Below are 22,172 nucleotides of genomic sequence, written 5' to 3'. Positions count from 1 at the left end.
TGTTCTGTTAATTAAAATTCAGGAGGCATTTTCCTGTTCCCTGGCTTAACTGAAGTTTTTGCTGTGCTTTTGTTCCATATCTGAATAGATGTTGTTGAAAGCCAAAGTGTAAGGGAGAACTTTTCAAAGACGGCATGACTCACTGAACGGTGAGAATATCTCAAAGTGTACAGGCAGCTGTGTTCGCAAGACTGTTTTAAACTGACAGTTAACTTCTCAGTTGAAGGTAAGCATGAAGGTTTTTAACTGTTGAAAAATCTGCAGTAGCTTAATTCTAATATAAGATACTCCTCAAGATATTTGAAGAGACTGGCAAGCAGTGAGATTAACAAAAAAGGGCTAAGTGAACAAGAAAAATGGTTGATACTGGGTAAATTAGAAAAAGTTTACTGTAGCTGAGTTATTGTGAGTATATCAGTTCATCGGATTCATAGTGAAGTCTGTTATTATAGATACCTGATAAGAAGTGTTAAAATCAAATGGAAGTTAATATCTAAACATGTTTAAATCTATTTTCTGTCTTAGAGTTAAAAAAAAAGAAGGAAGAGAAAAAGAGAAAAGAAAAAAGCTTTGGTTGCAGAGTTACCCTTGAACTAAACACCTCCAAAATGGTTCTTACATCTTGAAATAAAAGTCTATGTGGTATCATAGATACACAAACTTTCATTTTGTTGGTATTTCTACTGTATTAATATGAACTGTGGCTATAGGATGTAATTTACTTATTGTATGCAAGTAAGTTGTTAGAATGCTTACATATTTTGAACTAAATACAACTCATTGCTAAATACTGCTTTTATTTATTTTAAATAGACAAAAACTTATTTGAGCACTGATCTGAGTACGTGAAGGAACTAAATTATATTTTTGATCTTTCTTCATCATTTGCATTTCCATAATTATTATTTAATTGCCTTTGTGAAGTGTTATGACTAGGGAAGAAGGTTACAGAGAAGAATTTAGCTATGACAGGATGCCAACTTTGGAGCGGGGAAAACAAGAGAATGGAAATTATATACCAGATATCAAATCCAGTGACCTTCAGCTATCAAAGAGGCTGCATCCTTGCTTTAGTTACAGAACGTGGATCTTTTCTTTGCTGATGGGAGTAAGTATTTTAAATGATACAAAATTTAAAAATGTAGGCGAGGTCTCAGTGCCCAGTAAACTATTCTGTTTAACATCATTTGGAGACTCATAATTTCATCACTGATAGTATTGAATATAAATATTTGTACAGAAAATAACATATTTAGCAAATCTAGAATGTAACACTTAAGTGACTAATGGTATTCTTTGGATAATTCTGCACTAATCAAAGATGCTCTATGAAGGCTGATTTTTATCATGAATATTAATCATATAGCATAAACAGAGAATAAGTGTGGCAGTGGTAAATATCAACACACATGTATGTATAAAAGTGCCTTTTGGTAAAAGATGTATCCCCATCATATGCATTCTTTTAACATATTTTTAACTGTTAAAAGTACTTTATTTGCCATGATACTATTTTGGCTTTAAAAATATATATGATACCTAAATGCCACATTCATCTTTTGGGGTTCAATAATCATGTAGGTATTTGGTAGAATCCACATGTAGTGAGGTATATACTTCTGTTTCTTAGATGAATGTCACAGTGATTTGAATTTTTGGGTCACTGCTGGAGTCACAGGACACGGATCGTGCATGTACATTGTATGCTTCTTAATCTTCTGAAACAAGTTGATTAAAGTTCATTATAGCAATTATAATTTGATCTTCTTCTGTCAACTTGTGTCTTTTGAAGAGTAATTTTTATAAAGAGCTAAAAATGTTTCACTGTTAATATGGTAATTACTTATTTTTGCACAGTGAGTAAAAGTGTTGACTTATTTTTGTGGAAAGAGATGAACATTTTTTCCTTTCTGACAATCTGCAAAACTTGGATTTCCTTTCAGATGTACTGTTACATAAAAAGAGAGCAAAAGAAGTGCTGTCTTTCTTTGCATTATGTTTTCTCAAACTTAATTGTCAAAATGGACAACTGTCTTTAATTAGATTTTTCCTTTTTACTGAGTTGTGAGTGATTGGAGGTACTAATGTTTAATGATAATTTACTGAAGTTGTATTATCAAGAAGCATATATTTTATAGATTAAACAAAAATGCAATTTTATTAACAAACTAATCCAATAAATTTCAATTAGATTTTTCTCTGAAGTAGTACAGTGGTTAATTCCTCTCAACTCTTCTGAAACACAGTGTCCAGAAAGGAAAGTCTGTATGCTGAGTAACAGAAGTCACAGTGAACAGAACTGTCTACTTCAGGGAGCAGCTGCAAACTGCAGGGTGACATCAAAGTGGCTGCTAGTATGGGCTGCTCTTGTGCAGGAACAATTCAGTATGCTTCAAGCACAATTTCAAGTTGTGTTCTATAAATACAGTTGTTTCAGTCGGCCAGAATTCTGTGTGTGTGTGTGCATATACACACATATATGCTATCCTTATTTTCTGTCATTTTTTGACAAGGACTTTTAAAAGACCCCTATAATTTTGTAACATGAATATAATACCTGAATAAATCAAAAGAGCCATTCTATCTCTCATCTTCCTCAGCCTCTTCAAAGAAATGCCTACTGAGAAATGACAAGCAAAAAGAAAAAAATGTTAGTAGAAGACACTAATCATTTATTGCTGCGAGTGTAACTCTGATAATTATGAAATAAACAGAATCGTTAGCAAGGGAACAGGAGGAGTTGAACATTTGTGGGTGTGCACTGGACCACAGCAGGATGAGAATTTGGAGATAGATAGGAATATAGGTGGAAGAATCTTCATCATTGTATCCTAGTATTATTTTTGTTACTATGTTCTAGTTGGTAATTGCCCAGCTGCCCATATGCATAATGAATATTGGTGAAGCCAAGCAGAGAATGCAAAGTAGAGCCTTAGTTGAGGTTTCTGAAACATTTTGACCACTGAAAGCTGCAATTACCTTTTAAGCATTTTATTAGGTGTTTACCAACTCAAGGCATAATGCTTGATTCAGACATGATTATATTGTTCAGTATTAAGTCATGGTAACCAGCAAAATATCTTCAGAACTCAGCATGTTTTGATATTTTGCTTCAAAATTATTCACACAAAGACTGCATTGTTAAATGCAGTAGCTTAGTTTGAAAGAAATTACTGATTTCTATTTCACTAGTTGCTTTTTAAAAAATAGTTATATTAATTTATCTTATTTGTTGCTTTACAGGCTTGCCTCCTTATTACTTCTGGCTTTTCACTATATCTGGGAAATATCTTTCCATCTGAAATGGATTATTTACGTTGTGCAGCAGGTTCAGTAAGCATTCTTAATTATTTGCTGTGGCTGACTGCAAAATCAGTAGTAAATAATTTTTTTAAGTTTACTGTCTTTTAATTCTGTCTGTCTTTTTACTACTAACTCTCTTCATGGAAGATTTAATTCTGTTTAACAGTTCATTAAATCAGTTTTCATCCCATCATTAAGGGAATAACAGTTGTCATAAAGACAACTGGTTTGTGCTACCATTTCCGTTAACCAGCTCACCATTGGCATGCAGTAGTTATCCGCATGAACAGTTTTTCTGTGCTTGATTGTAAGGAAATTTGCATTGTTTTGTATTTGGGGAATTTCCTGGCTAAATGCTATCAGAATGTATTTCAGATTGTATTTCAAAGTATTACTTTTTCAGTATATCGCCCTATAATAGCCAAGTACTGAAGCAGACTAAAAAGTTCTCTTGAATATTATTATGTTAGTAGTAAAATATGCATGAAAGATGTCTGACAGTTTCCAAAATCCAGTATTTTTACTATATTTTTAGGGATTCGTATTTGTTTCACTGTATTATATACACTTAATCTACACATTAGATCTGTGTGCATGAATCTAATGTACTTGCTTTGTTCATGACAGGATTCTGTTCTGTCATTGTTAATTTTGCAACTTGATTTGCAAATTTGTTTTAAAGTTAGGTACAAGACTAATGCTTTACTTTAAACAAGCAAGTCCCAGGAGCTGCTCTGTAAATGAATTGTTGCTTATGTTTCTGCTATGGGCATTAGAATAAAGTTGAAGGAATTTTTGAAATTACTGTCTTCACTGATGTGTTATTCTCTGCAACATTAACGTTAGTTACTGAGACGACTCTTTTTCTGCCTGAAAGCTTGTCTCTTTGAGCTTTGTATTTATTGAGAATTTCCAAAGATCTGTTAGGTGCAGAAGGTTATCACATTGGGTTTAAACGGCTTGCTGTGCGTAAAGACGTGTACGTTTGGATGTCTGTATTTGAGGAAGGTGTTATAGCTCCATCATGGAGTCATTTGAGAGCGTTCCTGAGCAGTCACTAGCTGGAAGAGCCTAGAGAGCCACTGAGTGTCTAGTTTAGCATGAGCCGAATTGCTCTTTAGACTTCTTGCACCATCTTGACTAGTGGTAGGATGCAGTTGCCTAAACATAGTCATGTAGTGTTCTAGAGACTCTAGGGTATCCAGGACATAAAAGGATGTTTTAATTATGTTAAATGCAGGTCATCTAGGTGTTGAGGATGTGCTGCCAAGAATTTTAGATGTCAACATTAATCTAGTTATAGTGGTTCCATTGTTAAGCCATTAGTGCTTAGATGTGTGAAAAGATAATTAGTGAAGAAACGCAGTCTTTGTTACATGATTAATTATTTAACATGGAAGCATTTTAAATAACTTTTGTTGAGTATATTTTTATTTTGCTTATTAGTGTGTTGTAACATTATGTATTTGTGTAAAACAGAGTTGGATCTGTAATGGTACCGTATCTGTTGTGGTGGGGAACAGCTAAGGGGTAGAGGAATTACTTTGTGAAACTTTTCACTTATGCGTGATTTTTCCGTTTAGCTCTGCCCTTAAGTATTGAAGCACAGTTCCTGGTGAACATAGTGGAGATCCCAAGCACAATTCTTAAACTGTAATTTGACTCAACAGATGAATTTTTACAAAGTTTTTCAGAACTGTGTTGAGACTGGTGAAATTTTTGCTTAGACAACCATGACTTTGCCTATTCAAAGAATGCAGAGGCCCAGTTTGGGAGTATCACTGTTTTTCTTTTCCTGTTCAAGGATCTCAGGCCTTCTAGAGTTAATTTAAACTAACAAAGGTATGAAATGCCTCATGAAAGACTTTCTTTCCTTTACTCATCACATTGTGCTGGGTAGCTAGTCAAAATAGAAGGATATGGCAGGCATATTTAATCCTCAGATACTGATTGTAATTAATGAGCTCCAAGAAGACTGACAGACTTTCCTCAGAGTTTATAATCTTCTGTTTGTCCAAGTTAACTGAAATATTAATTCAGACAAAATAAAATACATGTGTAGAAATATATATCAAATTCTTTGTGCAGAATATCCCACTAATCTTTTCTTTTAATTTTCCCAGTGTATTCCTTCAGCAGTTGTGAGCTTTGCCATAGCAAGAAATAAAATTAATGTGGTAAGTATATGGTTTTTATTGACAATTATATCTTTTTTTCCCCCCCTGTAGTTAAAATGAGAGAGAAACCCATTCTGAAACTATTTTTCAGATACCCAATTTTCAGATTCTGTTTGTCTCTACATTTGCTGTTACAACAACGTGTTTAATTTGGTTTGGATGCAAACTTGTCCTCAATCCATCAGCTATAAATGTAAGTTACTAAAACAATTACTAATTAATGCTACATTTATCTTTGTTAAAAAAAAAAAGAGGAGGGGGTAGGATAGGTGGAAGTAATTTATAATTACATTGTTGTTAATGCCTCAGTATTCCTAGTGAGGCTGTGAGGAGATATTACCTACCAGTAACTTTACTTTTCTGAGTAAGACAAGACTGGAAAATTTACATCGGAGATAAAAACTCAAACTTATATGGCTAACAGATGCATGGTACCGCTAACTTAGAGGAGATTAATATGGAAATGACTTTCCCATCTTCTTGTATTCAAAGTTCAAAACCATGAATTAGATCTTCAAATGTGGTTCAGTTTGATCAACTGACTTTTTTTTTTTTTTTTTTTTGACTTTAGCAAGTTTTGTGGTGCGTGGGTTTGAAAGAGCAGGGTCAGAAGAGAACATTGAAAATCAATTAGTCGCTCGTCTCTAGATTAGTCAATTTTTAGGGTTGAATTGTACTGAAATGAGAAGGTGTCCCAAACAGTGCTACTTCTAGGACATTTCATCATCAGATTAAGTATAATCCTTTCCTGGATCTTCTTTAATGGATAGTTTTCCTTTTGAGGCCACCAGTAAAGAAACTTTTGATGAACATTTTTCTTCTACATCATCAACAAAGAGAATGCAGCAGTTATATTATTTGAAGCACAGATATTTTATGCTGGGAAAAGTTCACTGGTTTTGAGTCACAACCTTTTAACATCTGTCTTGGGTAGTCTGAGCTAAACAGTAGAACTACAGAGTGGTTTTGGTTTTTTTTTTTTGCTATGGTAAAATGTTCTGAGACCTCTATACTATATAGGAATGTTACATACAGGAGTAAATAACATAGCAATAGATATTATTGTTATCATTGATGAGTATTCATAATAGACTATCACAGAGTAGCAGTACTCAATACAATTACATCATACATTTCGTATGAAGGTTAACGACTGCTCTCATGCGCTATTGTTCTGTTCTTTTCCTGCTATCATATCAGCTGTTGTGATTCTCAGAGCTCAGCAGTAATAATGGCTCCCTGTAATAATATAGCAGATCTGAATTAGTGTTAGTAACAAAAGACTTTTCTGATAGAAAAATAGTGCAGAGACTAGAGTTTACTGTGGAGTTATGTATGCTATTTTAACAACATCTGGTTAGCTCCAGATTTCACATATGCTGAACTTTTAAATTAACTATGTTTACTTCTCCTTAGAAAGTGCAGTATATTAGGCCAATACTTACAAACCTGCTTTTTAAATCCGGTAACTAAGTCTAGTTTCACATTTCTGTGCAGCTGGCCCGGTTTTCAGAGAGACGGAGTACTGCAGTCAATCGGAGCTGTGCAGATACAGCATTCTGGACAGTCAGATCACTTGAATTCAAGCAATACTGGCTTTAGATGTGGGCAGTTTGCTCCAGGTTTGATGAGACAATGTCATGGCCCCCTGGGTTGTGTGTGTATCTCAGGACAGTTTATACCAGTCAATTCTTTGCACAGCCTTTGCTAGCTAATCGCTAGTGTAGCAGTTCCCTCATGTATTTGCCTTCTCAAGTGTCTGAGGCTGTTGGGGCTGAATGAATTATATATCAGACGCAGGGGTACTGCCTTTTCCCTTCCTTCCTTGGCAGAGAGTTCAAATATTAGAAACCAGTTGAAGGATTCTGAGAGAAAACAGCAGATAAGCCTGACTGAAGCCTACCAGTCCCTTTGCATTTCCTTCCCCTGGATCACAGCGGGGATCACAGTGCTGTTGGGACGGTGGAGGGCTATGTCTGCCCAGGAAAGGTGAGCCCAAGGGGCTCACTTTGCCACCACAAGAAATAGTTATTTTGCCATGAGTCCCAGTGTGACAAAATTAATTTTGCTTATGCTTTTGAGAAGCTTTGAGCTGACCCTGTCTGCAAGAGCTTAACTCAGTTGCATACTTTTGAAGTGAGTAGCTTTTAGATTGTGTAAAAATTTACATTTTACATTAATAAATATTAACAGCTTTTGTACTTTCATGGCAGATCAAACCATTTGAAAAAAAAAGAGATTATATTAGGCTGGAAAAGTATAAGTGACAAACATTACATTTATAACAAGGCAAATTCTCTCTTTGCCAAATGTTAGTTATCTACAATATCCACAAGACATCCTTGGTTATGTGGTTTTGGTTCTTTTCACTTGCCTATTGCATATCCACATTAACGATAAGTCAGGATAACTGTGTGTGTGAAAATGGCTCTGAAGCTTTTTTTGAACCTTTCTGTGTTAAAAGTTACTTGTGCTGCTGTCTTGCTGTCATCTTTGAAGGATATTGTTTCGGGGAGACAGTGTCACTGCCAACTGTTTTCCATTGTCCATGTGGTACAAAGAAAATGTAGAATACTATCTCTTTAACTGTTCTTTCATTGTCATATTTATTTTCCCTCTCCATGGGAAACTGCACACGAAAATAATACTGGGTCTGATGTGAAATCACTGCCAGTAGTTTAAAAGCAGTAAGACTTGTAAAAAGATTAAGTTTATCCAATTAAGAAAAGTCATATTTAACACATACCCCCCACCCTCCCTGAATGAAGGACCTGGGTAATTCTTCATTAGTGTTACTTGTGTTGATGGATAACTCCACAAAATTACTTTGGATAGATAAATGGAATGCAAGATAGAAGCTGTGTCCTAGACTGTGACTGTGTAACACCACTCCAGTAGTGTGCAGTTCTGTAGTTAGTATACTATCGCCGTGAAGGACGCGTCATTTAAATGATGCAAACTGCCAATGCTGCTACTCTGCTCCTTCCCAGCTCTCAGAGTAAGAAGCCTGATGGACAAAAATGAGTGGAACCTTGTGCATGCTGGCCACTGCAACTGAAAGCATTCAGATCTTGGACAGGATTCCCGTTAAATCCAAACTGAGTACATACATCTATTGTCTCCTTGCGAGTTGAATGTCCATACCTCTATTTTAGTTGAGAGGATCCAATCACTGGGACCCTGCAATACAATATTGTTTGGCTCAGCATAGATGGCTAAGGCAAAATTCTATAGCCTAAACTTAGACATCTCATATTTTAAATATGCTCTGCTCTTATTTTAAATTCTGCCTGGCTGCTGTTTCTACTCTGGATGGCCGAGTCTCCCATCAGTCCTGTGTTATACATTCCTTTCATGCAGGCAAGTTCAATATGTAAATGTCACTAGCAGTCAGTATAATTGAATCCCACTTCTAGTGACTGATTGGCCCAGCAGCTTTTGGGGTTCCCTCTCTTGTCTGTGTTGACTAGGTCTCCAGAGACAGTAGTGGAAGCTTATGCAACGTGGGTGCACACAGATACTGGAGTATAGGTGCTTGATTTGGTTTCCTGACCATAAATGTGTGTCTCCATGAGGTATGTGCTGGCTTGTCCTGCCTCACTGCAGCCACTAGTCCAAGAGGGCATCAGTCTTCTTTAGGTCCTATGTCATTATTTGCCAGACCTATGCAGATGTCGTGAAACATCTTTACGATATCTTAAATCATATTAAAAGTATGCATTTAAGCAACTATATTAAACTTTATTTAATCTTGAAATTAATGCAAGCCTTTTGTACAGTTTCAGTGAACCACGTTTTTGGTGCAGGTTCAGAGCAAATGGGATTAAGGTTATGCTGATCTACTGCTTGCTATCCAGTTGCACTTGCATGTTCCTTAGTCATTGGAGAGGATTAGGGACACAACTTTCTTGGTTCTCTGCATTTGGTGGTAGATTTGATGTACAGTGGTAGCTATAAAGATATAATTTTCTTTAGTGCTTAGAAATCTAACATTGAAATTCCTGTTGTTACAGATGGTACAAAAAGGTACTTACTTCTAGTTTTAGCTGTATTTCTGTTTTAAAAATAAAAATAACAAACCTGCCCAAACTCCAAAACTGGAGATGAGATACTTTTACTTCGGTCTAGGGATATTGAACTAATTTTATAAGTAGAAGGCTCTCTCTGATATTCTAGACATGTCATATAAAAAAAAATGCTGGGAAGCTGAAAGTTATACTTAAAAAATCTAGTTTATTTACTGTTACTTTTTCAACATCTGTTATTTACTTATAGCTATCACTAAATGAGCTAGTCCATCAATGTAGGTACTTCTGGACTCAAACTTGTATGTCTACTTGTCAGCCCATGTCAGTACCAGCACTATGTGTCAAAACCTGTCCAAATAATGGGAATTTAGAGGCTGGATGAAATTTTTCTGCAGGCCACATATTTGACACCTCTTCTTTTGCCAGATAGTGTCTTTATTCTTCATGTTAGCACTTTGCCTAGAAGCTTACCACTATGACATTTATTGGTGCTTGTGGCTCTAGTACAGCTGTACAGTCTGTTGTGTACTGCAAGCCACATAGTTCCAATTATGATTTCCTGAGAAGGATGAATTTCAGTACCCAAAAAGCCTCTCAAATCTGCCACTTATGATCTTTTTCAAAAAATGTGTGCTGAAAGATATGTGTTGGAGAAAAAACAAGATTTGTTCATCTACAAAGCAGATCTGAGCTGGGGGAGCAACATAATCCTGTTGTAAGTCATTGAACAATGATTTGTTATTAGTTATATATGTTCTGAATGGAGTCAGTTCTCCCTAAACTTTTGGTACTTTGTCCATCCAATGGGCCTAACCTAACCACCAAATGTTTTCTTGGGCTGCCAGTGGAAAAACATGGTGCTTTTGAAGACGAGAGAGGGAGATCCACTCTACCTAACTTGTGTGCTTCTAGAAAATGATTCAGCCCATGTAGAGTAGGTACCTACCTCTTTTCATGAGATAATAAGGAACCAAAGAGAAATGTTAAGTATTACATTCACTCACTTGTCTCTTGAAGATGAGCAATGGCATGAGGAATGGCAGTATCCATGTTTTTGCACAGTAATGTGGACTGTCAGACCTGTAAGAGTTGAGAAATGATGCAGAGTGTTCGTCAATGCTCTACTCGCTCTAGGTAGAGCACAGAGGTAGGATTCTTGGCCCAGTTCTTCGGATTGTGTTTTCATTCAGCATTAGACATTGTATTGCACCATTTGGATTACAGCGTAGGGATTTGGAGCCTGTGGCCCTCCTTCCCCCCGGCAGTGGAATGCCTTAGCGCCTGGGCTAGTCAGGCTTGCTTTTGTTTGTCCTCTTTCTGTTCCTGTGAATCTTCCATGATTTGCTGTAGTTTTCTGGTTTCACCTGGGAGGTCCTGCAAAATGTAAACGTACCTAGCAAGCACCCCCTTGTCATTAAGTGCTCTTCTGGAGGAAAGTGATAAAATCTTCAGGCAGAATGAATGAAGGAAATGTTTCTTTCTTAGATTAGGCATTCAGAGTATTATGTCGACAGCTAGGTGTTGTCGTAGAAATTCATCGAGAACCAAGAGAATGGTTAACAAAGTATCTAATTAATGGATATGTCTAAATGTCACAGAAAATAGACTGCTGGATCATGATAGATCCCACCTCCTTCTTTATTTTTAATATGCAATATGTAACTCATTTATGTCTGGGATTTTAATGACAGATAAATTTCAACTTGATTCTACTTATCTTACTGGAAATCTTCATGGCAACTACTGTGATCATTTCGGCTAGGTCTACTGAAGACTGCTGTACGAGAAAGAAAGTAGGTATCCTTATGGGTTAAACATGTCTTTTTTTAATGTTAAAAATACTAGATTTTTCCTGTATTATATATGTTGACAAGTTGCTGGGGATTCCAGTATGTAATTTAATATTAAATGGTAAAACTAGATTTGAACAATAAATAAAAGAACTGTACTAAACAGTAATAGCCTCTTCTGCCTTTAAGAGTCCTTAAGGGCAGTGGGCCCTCTGCAGAATGACGTGTTGCAATTATACAGCACAGGGTTGTTTGAATATCTTACAACAGGCATGGCAAGTGTTTAATTTCTGTTTTGTAGAACAAAACTTAATGACGTGTGAAACATTAGAATACTGTGAATTTTATGTATGCAAGCAATACCTTTTTGAAGTCAGAGGTGGAGAAAGTATTCGTCATGTATGCCAGTTTGATGGTATCTGGGCAATGAATATTAGCTTCAGGTTTTGGAGCTATGGATAAAATTTTCTTTAGTTACAAATGCTCTCCCAAATCTCACCCTCATTTTTCTACAATGGTACTTCTTTTAGTTAATAATGAAGCAAACGTGCTGTGCCATTTTGTTTGTGTTCCAGTGGAAGTATTGCTTGCTAGGCAAAGTCATGTAGTATACTGTCCTCCTTAGGTTACTGTTCATCCACATCAGTAAAATCTGAAGGCTCAGGAAGAAAGTATGTGTTTTGAAGGTGGAAACAGGAGACAAGATGACCATATTTCATTGTTGAACAGTGGTTGTATAACAGCTAATCTGGGACTACCTCATTTGTTTTTAATATGACTGATGTGGTCTGACACTGGTGAACACCGTGATGTCTCACTGTCAGCTCTGATGGGTTGACCAGACATTGCATGCCACCGTTAGGATCTGTAACAGTTTGTACAAGATATTAGAAAGAAATTTATTGCTATGTGTATTTTTTTAATCATGATTTTTTATTCCCCTCTAGAATCCTGCATATGACAATACCATTGTTTTGAGCAATGTCAGCTTTCCTGCTCGAATTCTGAAGTCATATTCAGTAAGAAAAGCACTGTTTTCTTTCACTAAGTCAATTTGTTCTTTCATCTGTCTAAGTGCTAAGCTTCTTTAAAGCCAGTAAGAGATCAGTGTAGGTAAGAACTGAACGAATGAAGACAGAGATGAGAGATAGATCTTAAAATGTTTCCTTTTAGAATACTGCAACATAAATGATAACTGCCATGTACAGTGGGAAGGAGACTACTTACTAACTTAAGGATAAATAGTATAAACTGAACTGTTGTTCAGTGGAGCTAATAAATGAGAGCATAAATATGTATAATGAAGCTGATCTTGTTTTCACTTAAGCCACCTGGAGTTTTGCCATATTTTAGATCTGAAAAACATGGACTTCATGCATAGCTAACAGCATAAATGCATTTTTTTCCTTCCCATGAGTGCCTTTCTATATGCAAGTAGGAAATTTTGTGTTCAAATGCACTATTAATAATTTGTATGCTCTTCTTTGTTTTAGGTGGTTGAGGTGATTATTGGAATTTCATCAGTATTTGGTGGAATAATTGCTTTGAATATGGATGTCCTAGTCTCAGGTCCATATCTTTCAGTGACATTTTTTTGGATCTTAGTTGCTGTAAGTAGTGCAAAATGAAGGTTCTCTTTTAAAACAATGTCTTTAATTTTTTTTTTATTTTTTTTTTCCTCTCCCTACTGCAATATTTATTTGGCCCTAATACCGATTGGCAATTACTTGGTAAATAAATTAGCACTTCAATATACTTAATAAATTTATAAACAAGCAATAAATTTATAAACAAGCAATAAGCTTGTTCTAGTTTGATTTTCAGTACTTTGATTCTTTTAAAATGTTCTGATACATTTTCAATCCTCAGTTCAGTAAAATGGAAATGAGTAATAAAACACAGATACTGGAAGTGAAGTGTTTTGTCAAATAAGTCCTAGTTTTTAGAATATTTCAGGCTGCAAAATAAAAAGTTGAGTTTAGTTGCAGTGGGGTGAAGTCCTTAGAACATCACCTTTAGCCAGTCAGCCTTAACTGTCTTAAAAGCCTGAGACTGTGATTGGTAACCCTTGTCACTAGTACCAGCCTGTACCTAGAAGCACTTGATTCATAAAGGATTTTGTGCTGCCCTGCTTGCCATGAATTGAACCAGTTGAGAAAGAAGACAGGGAACATTAGGCTTATATATGGCTCCTACGTCTGGAAAATCCCTTAGCATGAAATGGAAAAAGATCATAAACAATTTGTTCAGCATTCAGAATTCACAAAGTTCAGTAGGGTTCATTAGGTTTTTATGTAGAAGTGTAAAGTTTTGAAGATAATAGTATTTCAGTATGTGTAGGTTTAATACATGATACTCATTAAATGCAAGTTAAATGAAGATTAGTTTCATCTCCATTTGACTAATTGAGTCTTAATACTGTCATAATATGTCTATACAGTTTTACCTTTTCAGGAAATTTAGGGTGTGATCTGTGACTAGTGGGAATCACTGTAACTCACTTGTAATTTGTGTGATTTTCAAGTAGGTGAATATTTATTTTGTTACACCTTTTTGTCTAGTGCTTTCCAAGTGCTATTGCAAGTCATGTAGCTGCTGAATATCCAAGTAAATGTCTGGTAAGTGTGTAAAATTCTTGGATTTTGTCATTAGAGTGGAATAATGCTAAGAAAGCCTGCCTGTAATAGTGGGCACTACTCATATTTGCTCACTTGTTTTTAATGACTTCTACAAAATGTGACAGAAATATGAATATGTAGCATGAGTGTAAGCTGATATTCCTGAAAATAAATCCAGTAGGTCCTTTGGAGCCTTAATTCCAATTCTAGAAAAGAATTCAAAGGGCTGTTTGTTGGTTGTTTTTTTTTTTTTTTATACCAGTTCCTTTGGAATGGATATTATTATAGGAAAATGGTACCATATACCTCATATGGTACACCCAGAACTGCTTTCATGCTCCTGAGCTGAGATCCTTTTCGTTCCGTTCTCCTTTCATTATAAGCTGTGGTTTCTGAAAGAAGAAAATTAGGTGTGCAGGCTGCGCTGCACCTAGAACCTATTTTAACAAATTGCTCCTCTACACGACTAGCAACAAGGGCTGAGAATATTGAGTAGAGTGCATTTATGCCTTGACTGTCCCAGATGTGTAGTTAAGCCTCCTTAAAACACCTGTTCTAACTTACAGTCATGCAGCCATATATAAGGCAGTAATGATGCATGACCACAACTGAAGTCAGAATTTGATCCTGTAGGGATGATATTTGAATGAAAACTTGAGTGCTATTGTATTGCAATAGATTTGCCTCAAAGCACTCAAAATTTATTTGCATAGTTATTTTAGGTTGTAAGTCTGCAATATCTGCTTGTTAGTTCTCATTATTTCATACAAACTGAAGAATAAAATAATACTTCTGTACTGGCTTTCTAAATTGGGTATTGCTTCTTCTATCTGCATATTTTTGTTTTAAAATCAAACAAAAACCTCATCATCTATATTAAATGGAAAATAAATTACAAAACAACAGTATTTTGTTAGGAAACTTAATTTATTCAAAACTTGCTTTTGTCTCTTCATGCAATGTGAATGAATGTCAGCTCCTCCTCCATCCCCAGCTGGAGCTCCATACACTCCAGCCGGTTGCTGATGTAGAGAGCGACACCCCCTCCTCGTCTCCCCTTCCTGTCTTTTCTAAAAAGCCTATACCCCTCCATGTTGACGCTCCAGTCGTATGTGTCATCCCACCACGTCTCCGTGATGCCAGTGAGGTCGTAGCCCTGCTCGTGTGCAAGCATCTCCAGCTCTTCCTGTTTATTCCCCATGCTGCGTGCATTGGTATAGAGACACATCAGCTGGGCCCCTCCCAGAACTGAATCTGGCCAGGGATATAAAATGTAACAGGAAGAGCTTTTACAGGTACGTAGGGGACAAAAGAAAGTCCAGGGTAAATGTAGGCCCCCTCCGGAAGGGAACTGGTGTCCTGGTTACCCAGGACATGGAGAAGGCTGAGGTTCTCAATGACTTTTTTGCCTCAGTCTTCACCGACAAGAGTTCCTGTCCCACCGCCCAAGCTGTAGAAGGTGCAAGCAGGGACTGCGAGAATGAAGAACTGCCCATTGTACTTGAAGAGCAGGTTCGGGATCATCTAAGGAACCTGAAGGTGCACAAGTCCATGGGTCCTGATGAGATCCATCCGCGGGTCCTGAGGCAACTGGTGGAAGAAGTTGCCAAGCCACTGGCTATCGTATTTGAGAAGTCGTGGCAGTCTGGTGAGGTCCCCGATGACTGGAAGAGAGGGAACATAACCCCAATTTTTAAAAAGGGGAATAAGGAAGACCCAGGTAACTACAGGCCGGTCAGCCTCACCTCTGTGCCTGGCAAGGTCATGGAGCAGATTCTCCTGGAAACCATGCTAAGGCACATGGAGAGCAAGGAGGTGGTTGGTGACAGCCAACATGGCTTCACCAAGGGCAGATCGTGCCTGACCAATTTGGTGGCCTTCTATGACTGGGTGACGGCATCGGTGGACAAGGGACGAGCAACTGACATCATCTACCTGGACTTGTGCAAAGCTTTTGACGCTGTCCCGCACGACATCCTTCTCTCTAAACTAGAGAGACATGGGTTTGATGGACGGACCACTCGGTGGATAAGGAGTTGGCTGGATGACCGCACTCAGAGAGTGGTGGTCAACGGCTCAATGTCCATGTGGAGACTGGTTACGAGTGGCGTCCCTCAGGGGTCCATGCTGGGCCCGGCCCTGTTCAACATCTTTGTCGGCGACATGGACAGTGGGATAGAGTGCACCCTCAGCAAGTTCGCCGACGACACCAAGTTGTGTGGTGCCGTCGACAGGCTGGAAGGGAGGGATGCCATCCAGAGGGACCTTGACAGGCTGGAGAGGTGGGCCCGTGCCAGCCTCATGAAGTTCAACCAGGCCAAGTGCAAGGTCCTGCCCCTGGGTCATGGCAATCCCAGGCACAAATACAGGCTGGGCGGGGAATGGATTGAGAGCAGCCCTGAGGAGAAGGACTTGGGAGTGCTGGTGGATGAGAAGCTTAACATGAGTAGGCAATGCGCCCTTGCGGCCCAGAAGGCCAACCGCATCCTGGGCTGCATCAAGAGAAGCGTGGCCAGCAGGTCGAGGGAGGTGATTCTCCCCCTCTACTCTGCCCTGGTGAGACCCCACCTGTGTCCAGTTCTGGAGCCCCCAGCACAAGGACATGGACCAGTTGGAGAAGGTCCAGAGCAGGGCCACGAAGATGATAAAAGGGCTGGAGCACCTCTCTTATGAGGACAGGCTGAGAGAGTTGGGGCTGTTCAGCCTGCAGAAGAGGAGGCTCTGGGGAGACCTGATAGCGGTCTTCCAGTACCTCAAGGGGGCCTACAAGAAAGATGGGGAAAGGCTGTTCAGTAGGGCCTGTTGCGATAGGACGAGAGGTAATGGTTTTAAAATAGAGGGGGGTAGATTTAGATTAGAAGTTAGGAAAAAATTTTTTACGATGCGAGTTATAGAACACTGGAACAGGTTGCCCAGAAAGGTGGTGGATGCCCCATCTCTGGAAACGTTCAAGGCCAGGCTGGATGAGGCTCTGAGCAACCTGACCTAGTCAGGGATGTCCCTGCTCCTTGCAGGGGGGTTGGACTAGATGACCTTTGGAGGTCCCTTCCAACCCTAACCATTCTATGATTCTATGATTCTATGACTTAATATTTGTCTCATATGTGTAATCTTATACACTTGTACACACTTTTGTTATGCTTGCTTCAAGGAGATACAGCTCACAAACCAAAGTGAGCTGAGTTAACTTATTTTCATTCTTATTTAACATTTATTATTTTCTTTTTAGGTTGAGGTCCTGATTGCCATTAGCAGTGTTACCTCTCCATTGTTGTTCACTGCTTCTGCATACTTGTCCTTCAGTATCATGCAAGTTGTTGACATCTTTAAAAATTATCCACCTGCTGTTAAAGTATGTATTTTTATGCAGTTGAAAAATTAACATCTGTCTATAACAGTAGCAACACAAGAATGAATTAGGAAGTATAAGAAGACATGGAACTGCATTATAAAGATTGAATAAAATGTTACAGAGATTATTCAAGAGCTCTTATGTAATTAATGACACCATTTTAAGGATGTTTAAGCTATTGCTGCTCTGGAATTATAGTTTAAAAATTAGGATATTATTCTAAAGAATCAGTAAAAATAAGATGAAATATGCTGGACTTGTTGAGGTTTTTATGAATTTGTAGTATATAAATCAAAAATTCTAGGTTTACTTGAAGAATACATTTTTCTGTTTCTTAGGATATGTATCAACAGTTAGGTCTGGGATTGTAAGTTTACACATGGATTCATTTAAAGCCTGGATTGGGGCAGAGAAGAAAAAAAATTTTGCAAATCCTAAAACATTTCAATATGAAGTGTTACCAGTGCGTTGCTGAAGATCTTTCTTGGACTTCACTGTCAAAGTGTTTAGCAATCTGTGATGACATTCAAAGAATCATTTATGGGTATTAAAATAGTGTCAATAAGTCTTTACTCTTAGTACCCACTAGTCTTTAAGTAGTATTGTAATTTTAGAAGAGAGGGAAAATGTTAGTTAAACTGAGATCTTAGGGACTGGAAAACCAGCTTTTCAGTATATGATCCTGTTCTGATACTGGAGGAGCATAGTGTGTTGTGGGACCTCAGGAAGTGGACCTTGCACATGTTGGAGACAGAGGACTGGAATGTCTAGACTGCTGGTGTGACCCTGCAGAGCATTTCTTACCTTCTTATGCTACTTTGTGTCTGGATGCAGCAAGAGTGGGGTGCTCTGCAGAGAAGGGTGAACAATCAAACGGAAGGTGACAGCAAGGCAGACAAGGACAGGGACCTCATTGGCAAGGGGTACAGTCCTACAGTACTCAAAAAAGAAGAACAAGGCAGGTCCAGCCATGGTAACTACGTTCAGCCAGTAGTTCGGTACTTGCCAGACAAGTCCACAGTAGTGAGGCAGATCCAAGGTCAGCCAGGAATTCAGGTCAGCAGGGCAAGGTCAGAGCCAGCAAGGCACAGGGACAGGCCCAGGCATAGCTGTGGCATTGCTCAGGTCAGAACCAGCAGTGAGGCTCTATATTTTACAGAATACTTTCCTCAGTTCTATTCTATTTCTAGAGGAAAAGATCAAATTAACATTTTGTTTAAAAATATCAATCCGTTCTACTTTAAGCAAACTCAGGCACTAAAATTTTAATTGATACTTAATGCCAAAATAAGCTGTAAATTATAACTTGAGTTAAAAATGAAGTCTCGATTAAAATATCAAGAATATGGGAGTAGGAATAGCAGAAAATATTTTATTCAAGCAGTTAACAACGTACTCATATCTCTGTTTTCAGCAATCTTATGATGTGCTCCTGTTGCTTCTGATGTTGATGCTGCTAATTCAGGCATGCCTTACTATTGGAACTGTAATACAGTGTGTAAATTACAAGACAAAAATGAAACTACATGATTCATCGTGGACAGCATCACAGGTTAAGAAACAGGAATACAGAACAACAGAGGTATGTATTTATACCCATTATAAAATTTAAAAATCTGTATTTAAACTTTTTTAAATAAATGTTTTGTATTAATTGAGATCAGAATGAAAAGCTGCTGCGTAGAACTGAAGATGTTATTGCACTGGTGAATTTTATGATAAATAATATTTTGCTGTTTAAGTGAGAACTGGGGCATGACAGACACAATATCTGTAAATCTGTGACAAATCCTGTTGAAAGAAAAACAGTTGTAAGGTTAAAGCCCCCTTTTGTTCTTATTTGTAGTAGGGGCTCCCAATTATAGACGAGGTTCATCATTGCACTAAGGTAAAATGATAGTCCCACTCCACAGGATGCAGATCCATAATTGCTATTTATATGTCAGAACGTAGTTATAGAAAAGATGACGGGCCTTGCATGCCCGTGTTCTAGAAATGAGATAGCCATCTATTAAAGAAGGAATGGATTTAACCCTTTCAATGCAAGCAGAAGTTTTGGGCTATGGAATGAGAGGAGTCGATATAGTTGTACCTTTGCAAGGCCTGCTGTAGGGATGTGAATTTACTAAGCCATGTTTTTTCTCCTAAGTTTCCTAAACTATGAATGGGAAGATTTAAGAACCTGGAGCATAGGAACAACAATGGACAAGCTGAGTGAGTGGCTACCTGTGCTGGACAGTATGAAGTAGTGCACAGAGTAGGGTGCCTGGAATCCCAGGTCTCTCCTTGTCCTAACCACACAACCAAAGTTGGTGATAAAGATCAGAATTGGTATTTCTCTCCATTTCCCTCCTGCACTTACACATTCAAGCTATCCTTTCAGATACAAATTTGGCACATACTTTTGTTAGAGTGTGGTGGTGCCAGTATTACTGTTACCACTTTTCATATAGTCATTCAGGGCTACAGCGCTAGTTCAGGGACTGGGGGAACCCAGCTTTCTTCAGCCTGTGCAGGCTGATGACATCCATCTCCTAGCACAGCGCTGTAGCCCCGAGGCTTTCCTCACCTCTGCTGTACAGAGCAAAGTACTGTATCCTTAAAGACTAGGAGAGAGTAACTCATGTTAGCTGGATACTGACTGCGTGGCACAGCACTAGAGAGTGCTGGACCCAGTGTCTGCTCTAGAAAGAGCATCTGCATTGAAACAACACTGGGCGCAGGGAATGAAATTCAGTCAAGTCATTATACAGCTGGTAATGGAAAGTGGAAGCCGTGGATTTATGCCCTCTCAGGCTACTGAGGACCTTTGGTGTAAGTTGCTTTTTCTGGATCTGTGTCCTGAGGGTTACGCTCTGCATAAAAGATGAAGCACAGCAGCACTTCCACTGCCGCAAGTCACATTTTGGAGCACAGGTCGTGGCATGGCTAAACAGATTTCTTCTGGGGATTATTTACATAAGTATGCCTAGTTCATGAGTCACTGAGAAATTAGATGCAAGTTAAATGCTAAAAGGAGCACTTTGTCCAGAAAAGCAACAGCTTTTTGCTTACCTTTTAGTATTTAGACACATGGATAATGTTACAGGTGAAGTTGTAGGTCCCTTTGGCTTCTCAGAAATCTGTGTTCTTAGACAAGACCTTAGTTTGCTTGCATGTATGTAGGTTAATCTTGCTTCAGCTGCACTACAGGGGGCTATTTCTGACTTTGGGTTTACAGATTTAGATGCTAGGGCTTTCAGTCACATTTTGGCAAAAATCTTGAAAGAGTGCCCTGAGTAACATGTTTAAAATTGGAATTTGGCCAAGTTTCTTTGACCCAAAGGTCTCAAGTATTATACAATTTACATTATTGTAATTTATGTCATAAGTATATATATACAATATAGAAAACTATACAATTTACAATGTGTAGAATATTTTAATTATTCAGACTGTAACTATTTATGTTTACATTCTTGTAGGTACTCTCAGATATTTATTTGCTTGAACTTCAGTTTTAACCAGAACATTGTTCCATGTTTCAATTTGTCTGAAATCTGTTTACTTTTAGGTTTCCAATAATACCTTAAAGGATTTTGACAAAGACAAAGCCTGGAAAGCAGTTGTGGTGCAGATGGCTCAGTAGTTTGGATTCTGCAAATGCAGCCAATAGAGTACAATCCAGTACAGTAAATCAACCGTTTGAATTATGGCTCAAAAGCTTTTCAGTTTATAAACAGCAATATAGTTACAGCGGTAGGAGCCAAGGAATAACACAGTAAATAATGTCTTTCTAATAACTTTTAAATATATTAATCATATTTTTAACACATCTGTCTTTTCTTTTATCTGTATTCTAGTGTTGCTTTAGAAAAGATACCTTTAGAAAAAAAGGTAATGATCACATGGATTTGTGCTGATGGCAAAGTAAAATATGTAGTAGGCTTCACGTATTTGCAAGAGATCGTTATAACTGCAGTTACGCAGTCAGTGTAACTGATAAATGCTTTTGTAAAGTTATGAGTACAAGTCATAATTGATATTTTTGCTTATACTTCACTTTTGTAGGAGTTGTAAAATTGTTTTGCATCTCATTGCTTTTATATAAATAAAAGTATTATGTGGAATCTCAAGAATGTGGATTGACATTCTAATTGGAGAGGTGAAAACAGAATATTCTCTCCCATTAAGCTTCCATTTCTGGACTGTTGAATGAGGAAGGGGTATTTTCTGAGTGGCCAGACAAAATCTATGAGCCAAAGCAGAAAAATAACAATGAACAGAAGCAGTCAGCCAAATAACAGGAGATGCTACTGATATTAAGAGAGTTTTTCCACATTTATTTATTTTCCTATCTTTAAAATGTACAAAACTAGCTGCACTTAAACAAGGGATATCTCCCCTACAGATTGCCTTTTCTGCCTAACTGAATTATGTGTATGATTGTGTAGATTTCAAACACTCTAAGATTTTCCATGTTAATAAGCTTTTTGGTGTAACTAGGAAAATCACTGCTGAAAAGGTGGTGGGTTTTTTGATGTGTTTCTGGTTTTATTGTTGGCTTTTGAAAGGTTCCAGACTTTGAGTTTCATTCTTTTTTTAAAATCTGAAATAACCCAAATAATTTGTTCATAGCGTGCTGCAAAGCTTGCCTCTCTGCTTTTGGGGAGGGGAAGTAAACAGAGAGAAAGGTATGTACAGTGTGGAACCCTTCTTTTGGTTTTGGGAAAGCTGACAATTATGGAATTTTAATAGATAGAGAATACTCTTTCAAGTTTAGAGCAGTGCTTCTTCAGAGCAGGTATACAGCAACCTGTCCGTTCACCTAAAATTGTGGTTTTGGTCTGGACTAATACATTAACAACCAGAGGATGCAGCTGCTGTTTCCTTAAATATTGCCAAATCTTGTGCCTCTACTGGTG

At 37.8% G+C, this 22,172-nt stretch overlaps 1 protein-coding gene across 2 annotated transcripts; it reads left to right on the top strand.

Moving 5' to 3' along the window:
• The first annotated feature begins 93 nt into the window (after positions 1 to 93).
• On the top strand, positions 94 to 21,958 carry MLC1 (modulator of VRAC current 1). Of its 2 annotated transcripts, none has more exons than XM_086739972.1 (12): positions 94 to 226; positions 925 to 1,108; positions 3,244 to 3,333; positions 5,427 to 5,480; positions 5,572 to 5,673; positions 11,200 to 11,301; positions 12,246 to 12,317; positions 12,792 to 12,908; positions 13,860 to 13,916; positions 17,146 to 17,268; positions 18,683 to 18,850; positions 20,822 to 21,958. In XM_086739972.1, the coding sequence occupies exons 2-12, from the start codon at positions 929 to 931 to the stop codon at positions 20,894 to 20,896; spliced, it is 1,140 nt and encodes a 379-aa protein (XP_086596098.1). In that variant the 5' UTR covers positions 94 to 226; positions 925 to 928; the 3' UTR covers positions 20,897 to 21,958. The 2 variants fall into 2 exon arrangements, with proteins under 2 accessions (XP_086596098.1, XP_086596097.1); XM_086739971.1 differs by lacking the exon at positions 94 to 226 and adding an exon at positions 513 to 642.
• The last annotated feature ends 214 nt before the right edge of the window (positions 21,959 to 22,172 follow it).

The sequence above is a fragment of the Chlamydotis macqueenii genome, chromosome 1, assembly GCF_036417535.1.
Source record: "Chlamydotis macqueenii isolate bChlMac1 chromosome 1, bChlMac1.mat, whole genome shotgun sequence".
NCBI lineage: Eukaryota > Metazoa > Chordata > Aves > Otidiformes > Otididae > Chlamydotis > Chlamydotis macqueenii.
The sequence above is the reverse complement of the archived record's forward strand: the minus strand, read 5'-3'. Positions and strand labels throughout refer to the sequence as shown.